Source organism: Monodon monoceros, unplaced genomic scaffold (genome assembly GCF_005190385.1).
Source record: "Monodon monoceros isolate NGI ecotype Baffin Bay Population unplaced genomic scaffold, NGI_Narwhal_1 Super_Scaffold_2, whole genome shotgun sequence".
NCBI classification, from domain to species: domain Eukaryota; kingdom Metazoa; phylum Chordata; class Mammalia; order Artiodactyla; family Monodontidae; genus Monodon; species Monodon monoceros.
The window spans coordinates 53698856-53707323 of record NW_021703776.1 but is presented as its reverse complement, the minus strand read 5'-3'; the positions used below and the strand labels follow the sequence as shown (position 1 = coordinate 53707323).

The following is an 8468-nucleotide window of genomic DNA, read 5'->3' as shown; positions in this document are numbered from 1 at the left end:
GTGTGTGTGTGTGTGTGTGTGTGTGTGTGTGTGTGTGTGTGTGTGTGACTTAGAGACTACAGTCTCTAAGAAGACTTGGATTACAAATAATGAGCAGAAGGCATCTAAAAAAGAAAGAGAGACTGAAAAAGTGTTACTGGGTAGCAAGAATCTAGGCATCCTTTATTGTTATCACTAATTCAAATTTACGATAGAAATTAAAGCTATTGCTTAAAACTTAAAATACCAAGTGCTATACTACACAATTTACATACAGTACAACTTAATAGTTATAAGGATAGGCTTTGGTGCCAAAAAGACCCAATTCCAAGTCCCAACTCAGCCACTGGATGAGGGACCCTGTGCAAGTCACATTAATCTCTGTGAGCCTCATTTTTCTAATCTGTATATAATAGGATAACTCATATCATAGGGCTGATATGACAATTAAACAGAATGAGTCAAAACTGTACACTGTATAAAGCATGTAGTATATCCTCAATAAACTTTAGATGTTATTTTTCTCACTTAATACATCCATGGAAATAAGGTTTTTTACTTACTTCTAAAGTTAAAGGCATGCTGGATTGAATAGCACTCAGGTTTGCCCTAGGATAGTATGGGACCATCAGATAAGCCATAGGATCAGACTGAGAAGCAAAACAGAGAATGAGAATCTAAGTGAAAAATTCTTCAATATATTTTTAGTATACAATGACTGTACAAAATAACTTTTCTGGAAAGAATTACTTCTGTGCTGTGCAAAAGTTTTTAATTAGGCCCCGTTTGTTTAGTTTTGCTTTTATTTCTTTTGCCTTGGGAGACTGATAGGAGAAAATATTGCTACAATTTATGTCAGACTGTTTCTTCTACGTTCTCTTCCAGGAGTTCTATGGTTTCATGTCTTACATTTAGGTCTTCAAACTATTTTGAGTTTATTTTTATATATGATGTAAGGGAATGCTCTAATTTCATTGTTTTACATGCCCAGCAACACCTTTTGAAAAGACTGTCTAATTAAACTTAAAAGCTTTTGCACAGCAAAGGAAACTATCAACAAAATGAAGACAACCTACGAAATGAGAGAAAATATTCACAAATGATGCGACTAACAAGGGGTTAATATCCAGAATATACAAAGAGCTCATACAACTCAATATCAAAAAACACCAAACAATCAAAAGATGGGCAGAAGACTTAAACAGACATTGTTCCAAAGAAGACATACAGATGGCTAACAGGTACATGAAAAGATGCTCAATATCACTAGTTATTAGAGAAATGCAAATCAAAACCGCAATGAGGTATCACCTCACACCTGTCATAACGGCTATCATCAAAAAATCTACAAATAACAAATTCTGGAGAAGATGTGGAGAAAAGGGAGCCCTCATACATTGTCAGTAGGAATGTAAATTGGTGTCGCCACTATGGAAAACAGTATGGAGGTTCCTCAAAAAACTAAAAATAGAACTACCATATGATCCAGCAGTTCCACTCCTGGGTATATATCCAGAAAAATCAAAAAAAACTTATTCTAAAAGATACATGCACCGCAATGTTCATAACAGCACTATTTACAATAGCCACGACATGGAAGCAACCCAAATGCCCATCAACAGATGACTGGATTAAGAAGATGTGGTAGATATACAATGTGATATTAGCCATTTAAAAGAATGAAATACTGCCATTTGCAATAACGTGGATAGAGAATATCATGCTTAGTGAAATAAGTCAGAGAAAGACAAATACTATATGATATCACATATGTAGAATCTAAAAAATAATACAAATGAATGTATATACAAAACAGAAACAAACTCACAGACATAGAAAACAAACTTGTGGTTACCAAAGGGGAGAGGGAAAGTGGGAGGGACAAATTAGGGGTATGGGATTAACAAATACAAACTATTATATATAAAATAGATAAGCAACAAGGATTTACTGTTTAGCACAGGGAATTATACCCATTATCATGTAATGGAATATAATCTGCAAATATACTGAATCACTATGCTGTACACTTGAAACTAACACAATATTGTAAATCAACTATATACTTCAATTTTTAAAAAGTTAAAAGGAATTAATTACTTCTCTAAAGCTTGGAGCTAAAACGCACTTTAAATAAAATGTTTTCTGCAAGAGATTAGCATAAAAACTTTACCTTACACAAAAATAGGAATATCAATGGTAGCAACCCAGACTCTTCTTTAGCTTCTCTCCAAGCTCTGTGATACGCGGCTGCTCTCTGAATTACCCTGGCTTCTGTGTCGACATCCACAGAATAGCCCTTGTACCAAAAAAAAAAAAAAAAAAAAGAGGGATTGGCAATTCCAAGATTAAAAATCTCACTGTAATTATATATCATTCCAGCTTAAATTAGATTTTTATATAAGTTAAAATATAACTAAATTTATTTTTTTAATACTTTTTCTATCTGCTTTAAATGATATGATATAGAAAAAAAAGAACATTTCTACCAGTAGCTTAATATACACTCTACAATATGCACTCACTAAAGCCAAAGTAATTATCCTACTATCATGATTAACAGTTTTCCAGGTCAATGAAGAGAAGAAATCAAAGAACAGAAGACTGTGTTGGCAAAATAGTTGAGATTTCAAAGAGAAATGTAAGAAAAACAAGAATTTTAAAAGGCTCTTGGCTAGAATGTAATAAGTTCACCCGAGAAAAGGAATGTAAGTACATTCTATTAAAGACATACATTATTTAGGGAAATGAGAGAAACTTTAAATTCAAAATTAGTTCCGGCAACCACACTGGAAGCATAATCATCATACCAGTCAATTCACATAATTTAGAAAATAAACAGTGGGTCTTTACTTTCCTGAAAAGTACCACCACCACTCCCCTTTGTACTTCGGAATCTCCCACAAGTCCAAAGAACTTACCTTTAAAAGAATTATCTGCCCGTTAACCTCAGAACATACCAAAGGACGCTTCCCGCTAAGTTCCTTCATGGGCTCAGCATCAAGAAGATCCCTTTCCAAGCTCATTGTAAGAAGACCACCAGAGTTCTAGGCACAAGTTTTTGTTACAATTGAAGAATCCAAATAATCCCAGCACTTTTAAATAATCAACAAAATTAGTTACATACTATTAGATGGACTGGACATGAACCCTACTGGAGATACCAATAAATAAAAATATTTAAAGTTTCATATTTTTTCTATTTCCTGGCTCTTGAACTCCCACCCAAAATGTAATGACCATACATTTAATCATTGCAACAGCTCTCTAACAGATTCTGAAGATGACTGGGATGAACCAGACGTGCTTCCAAGGGACCCTGATGTTTACTTGGAAAACTTCATGTGTTTCCTAAAAAATATTAAAATGATGACAAATAAAAAGGAGACTGTACAATGGGAATGAGATGTCTAAAAATTTTGACTACTGTGAACTCTAACACCCCTGCCTCTGAAGTGGAATCCTCAAAAGTGAAAATGGCTTTTAAATAATGTAACTCTACTAGGTATTTCTGCTACTTTTTAAAAGGAATATTTTTTTGCACTAAAACATGACTATCAACATTTTAAATCAAGCTGAGTTTTACTATGGTAGAGTTTTAGTAAGAGGGGTTGTGAAATTATTTTCTGTTTTTTTTTTTAAGTGTTGTCAGCATATTTAAGTAAGTCACAATACATAATCTACAGGGGTTTTCTAAGGATACATCACAGGAAAACATCTTAAAATAACTAAAGGCATCCATAAGCCACAATTCGAACCTTTTATAATCTTCCACAATAAAACAGATTAGCATATTTTTAAAATTAATTTTCAAGTCCTATATAGCACCACATATTCACTCACCCAGCCTATAAGAGAGAGTCTCTAAGCAAGAGTTAAGTAATTGCAAGGAAAACACTACATTATTTTAAAGTTTAGTCTGAAAAGATTATACAGTAATTGCTTTAACAATTTATGGGACTTATTAATCTTACATATTTATGAGTTCATAAGTCTATGTGAACATCCCTTTATGTACTATATTTAAGCTATTATCATGGACTTAATGACAATCTTAAAGAATACACATCTTGGGCTTCCCTGGTGGCGCAGTGGTTAAGAATCTGCCTGCCAATGCAGGGGACACGGGTTCGAGCCCTGGTCCGGGAAGATCCCACATGCTGCGGAGCAACTCAGCCCGTGAGCCACAACTACTGAGACTGTGCTCTAGAGCCTGCGAGCCACAACTACTGAAGCCTGTGTGCCTAGAGCCTGTGCTCCGCAACAAGAGAAGCCACCACAATGAGAAGCCTGCACACCGCAACAAAGAGTAGCCCCCACTCGCTGCAACTAGACAAAGTCCCACGCGTAGCAATGAACACCCAATGCAGCCAAAAATAAATAAATAAAATTAAAAAAAAAAAAAGAATAAACATCTCATCTAGTCCCTCATCCCTAGCAGACAACACAAAACACAGAGCTAACAGATTCTGCTCTAAGAGCCAAAGTTTACCAATCCTGCTCCACAGAGTCCTTCTAATACACTGATCTCCCAGACTTTGAATCCTGCCTGCTTTAACTTAAAAGATAAATTCTATTTAAATTCCTCATGACTATCAGTGTCCTGCTTTTTTTTTTTTTTTTTTTGGTGGTACGCGGGCCTCTCACTGCTGTGGCCTCTCCCGCCGTGGAGCATAGGCTCCGGACACGCAGGCCCAGAGGCCATGGCTCACGGGCCCAGCCGCTCCGCGGCACGTGAGATCTTCCCGGACCGGGGCACGAACCCGCGTCCCCTGCATCGGCAGGTGGACTCTCAACCACTGCGCCACCAGGGAAGCCCAGTGTCCTGCTTTTATTCTAACCTGGAACAGAAGCTAAACTGCTTCATCATTTCAAAAAATAAACACCTGTAATTCAAATAAGTGCCATGCAATGTATTGAGTGGGTATGAGGAAAAGAGAAAACAAATAAAAACATGCAAATTGATATAAAAATTGACATAAAAATAAAAAACATGCAAATTGATATAAATATAGTATGCAAGTATTAAAGGCAGTCTTGAGAAAAGTTCTAATAATACCTAAAAACCACTCCTCAGGAACATTTTCATAAAGTAAGGATATTTAACACTAACACATAATTTTAACGTCATCACTTTTCAACACTCTGCAGAATAGTAAGAAACAAAGCTTACCATGTACTTAAGTAATCCTATTTCAGGATAAAGTAGAGGAAGCTCAGGGAACCATTTCTGTACCAAGCTATTCAGCTTCTCCTAAATTTAAAAAATATTTTTATTATAGATCAATATATATTCAACTGTGACATGTTGGTATCTCCCTTATTATATATCTAACAAGATATATAATCTAATAATATATATAACCTCATAAAATATATAATCACTGATTTTGCCTTCTACTACAAGAAATATTAAACGAAAACCAAGAGTCATTTGGTTCTAAATTACCATCTTACTAACAGAAGAAAAACTTAATTACCAATTTTAAGCTTAATATACATATACAGGCACAAAACCTTGCCTAAGGTCAAAAGTCCATACTCATTCACAAGCTAAAATGAAAAAGTGTCATGAAAAACCAATTTGAGTCATAAAATTGTCACTATTTCTCAAAATAGTAGAACACAGTACAAACACAGAACAAAGCAACACAGTAACATTTTAAAATAATGGCTATTTCATGTTAGGAAGAAAAAAATCATAAAAGCCTTGAAAGAAAAAATTAACATGTAGCTCTACAAAAGCTACTTTGAAGCAAATGTGTAAATTGAGAATCCTTAGGAAAGTCACATCACATGTTTATTCAGTAAAACTTCTAGATACTTATCAAGTTCCTGGGAGATAGCTATTTTATCCAAGGTTCATAAGGTGAACAATGAAGCACACACTGTCAGATAAGCTTGCTAAATAATGCATAACACTTAAAATGCCTATTATTTTCATAGTATTTTTATTTTTCAGAGGCACTGTTTCTTATCTTCTTTCCCATAACATCCCTGAAACATAAAATACAATATTCTCTCCATTTTAAAGACAAAATATGCTGACTAACTCTTCCAAAGTCACAAAAATTCATGGTAGAACTTTCCCCCAACCCAGTAGTTTTATTTTGTTATATTCTTCAACTAAATTATGATGCCCTATTAGTGTTTTCATTGCAGTTTTAAGCTAAAATGATGTTCATACAGATTTTAATAAAGGAAAAAGTCTTTAGGCTTTATCTTCAACAGAAAACAAGCAATATGCAAAAGTGTCTGTTATGATCTCGATTCTTGTAAAAACAAGCAGAAAGCAAATAAAAGGAAGTAAACTCAAAAGTTAACTGTAATTATACTACTGTTACCACTGAGTGAGAGCATTACAGATGATGTTTCTTCTTCCTTATACTTTTCTGTAATTTTCACATTTGGCACAATGGTTATGAATTATTTTGTCATCAGAAATTAATTTCTAAATTCACAAACATTACTATACCAACTTAACTATGTCAATATAATCTCTGATCTTTTGATTATAGTACACTTCATAAAAATAGATATTTGAATTCAATTTTTACAGTAAAAACTAATTCAAAATTTCAAAGCACCAAATACTTACATATTCTTCCCGCTCATGATAAATTTCCTGAAAGACACTATTCTGCAACTGAGTTATTTCTTGTTTTATTTCCTCAATCTCAGATCCATCATGGTCATCGGACTTTAATCAGAAAGAAAAAAGTGACCTTATAGACTTATGAAAGTAGACTCAAAACAAGCCTTCCTAGTAAGAATTAATGCAACTTCTACAGCAAATCACTCTGTCTGATTTCTATGTATTCTTCTATACCTAGCACATAACAATCTCTCATAACACTTGTCGAATTAATATTTATTAGTTTATTCCAATCCTGACTTTTCCAAAACCTACAAAAAGGAATTATAAAAATAAAGTCATAAAATTAATTACATAGATTTTTCTTATCTCTTAATTTGCTGTACATTTTCTCTAAGATGACCAACTGCCACCATAAGTAAATGTCAAGAATAGGAACCAGAATACAATTAAACTCCCTGGAACCTTTTTCTATGTAAGATTTGATTTTTAAAAAATTAGTAAACATGTGGCATGTCTACTACAGGAAAGACAATGTAGGACTCACAAAGACTCCATAAAACTCTAAGATAATTAACAAGCCTCCTTAAAAGGTACATGTTTTCAAAGTTAGATGTTTCTATAAAAGTTAAAAAATTAAACTAAAAAAGACCCCATTCCCCACAGCCCAAAATAGGATAAAACTAGAAAAATTTTAAACTATTAAATTAGCTCTACTCCATGCTTAAATGCTCCAATGAGGAAGAAAGCTAACTCAAGTTGGATTAAGATATAATGTAAATCCCTTTGACAAGTAAATTCTTTGTTCAAGGAAACAAAGAATGCCAGTTTATTCACAGTTTCAAGCCTAAAGAAGGAGGTTTAGTCCAGTTTAAAGTGTCCTAATTCTTCCAGTTCTATTATAATATGAAAACAACTTAAATATTTGCAAGAAATAGTATGTCCAGCCATTAAAAAGAGAGCTAACAAAAGACATCCTGATCTTTACGACAAAATTCTGCCTTTGGGGGAGTACCCCATTGCCTTGCAGCATGTAGTAGGCTGGTTTTTAATAGATATTATAACAGTCCATTATCAACAGTTTTTTAAATTATTCGAAAATGCTTATCTTACTAACAACCAAGGCAACCATGTAAAATGTTTTTTTAAAGCACTTCATGACATGGGAAAAGGTTTACACTATTAACGTAGTAATTTTATTTAAACACAAACACAGAAGGGAAAAATAAAACAAAATGTGAATAATTTTAAAGAGTGTATTTATGCATTACTCTTATGCATAAATAAAATGAGGTACACACAGAGTTCAGTAAGAACCAACTGTTTCCTTACTTCTTCCAAATTATTCTTTTCAACCAATTTCCATCTCAGTCGAGCCTTTAAGCTTTTCAGTGTCTTTTTAATGGACAGCAAGTGATCCACATTGGGGCTCTTATTTAAACATTCAATAATCTGTTTCTTAAACTAAGTGAGAGAAAGAGTTGTTATATTTTCAACACACAGACAACAATATTAATCGAACAGTCGCTTCCTGACCACTCATTAATTCTCTATTAACATTCAACTAGTATTTACTGAGTTCAGATTGAAATAAGAAATTCTTCAATTTTCAACAAGACAATTCTACCCACTGATTTCTTAATTATCCACATATCTATTTAGAACAGTATCATTCTAGCAATCAAAGAAACAAAGGGAAAAAATATTTCAAGCTGAGACACACAGTGAGACACACTTTGCTACAGAAAATGCAAATTGAATTTCTAGTGAGGATGTAAACTGAAATTACCCTTCCCAAAAGTAGCTTGACAATATGTATCAAGTTTTAAGAATGTTCATTCCTTTTGACTTAGTAATTAACAATTTTTAGGAATCTATTTGAGGAAATACACAC

At 33.5% G+C, this 8468-nt stretch overlaps 1 protein-coding gene across 2 annotated transcripts in view; it reads right to left on the bottom strand.

Moving 5' to 3' along the window:
• Positions 1–8468, bottom strand: part of STK31 (serine/threonine kinase 31) — an 84369-nt gene that overhangs the window by 37258 nt on the left and 38643 nt on the right. For both annotated transcript variants that reach the window (XM_029234112.1, XM_029234113.1), the window contains exons 14-19: positions 7907–8038; positions 6578–6679; positions 5153–5233; positions 2901–3026; positions 2153–2278; positions 543–629 (exon numbers count right to left, since the gene is read on the bottom strand). In XM_029234112.1, the coding sequence (XP_029089945.1) occupies positions 543–629; positions 2153–2278; positions 2901–3026; positions 5153–5233; positions 6578–6679; positions 7907–8038 (654 nt within the window). The remainder of the gene's footprint in view (positions 1–542; positions 630–2152; positions 2279–2900; positions 3027–5152; positions 5234–6577; positions 6680–7906; positions 8039–8468) is intronic.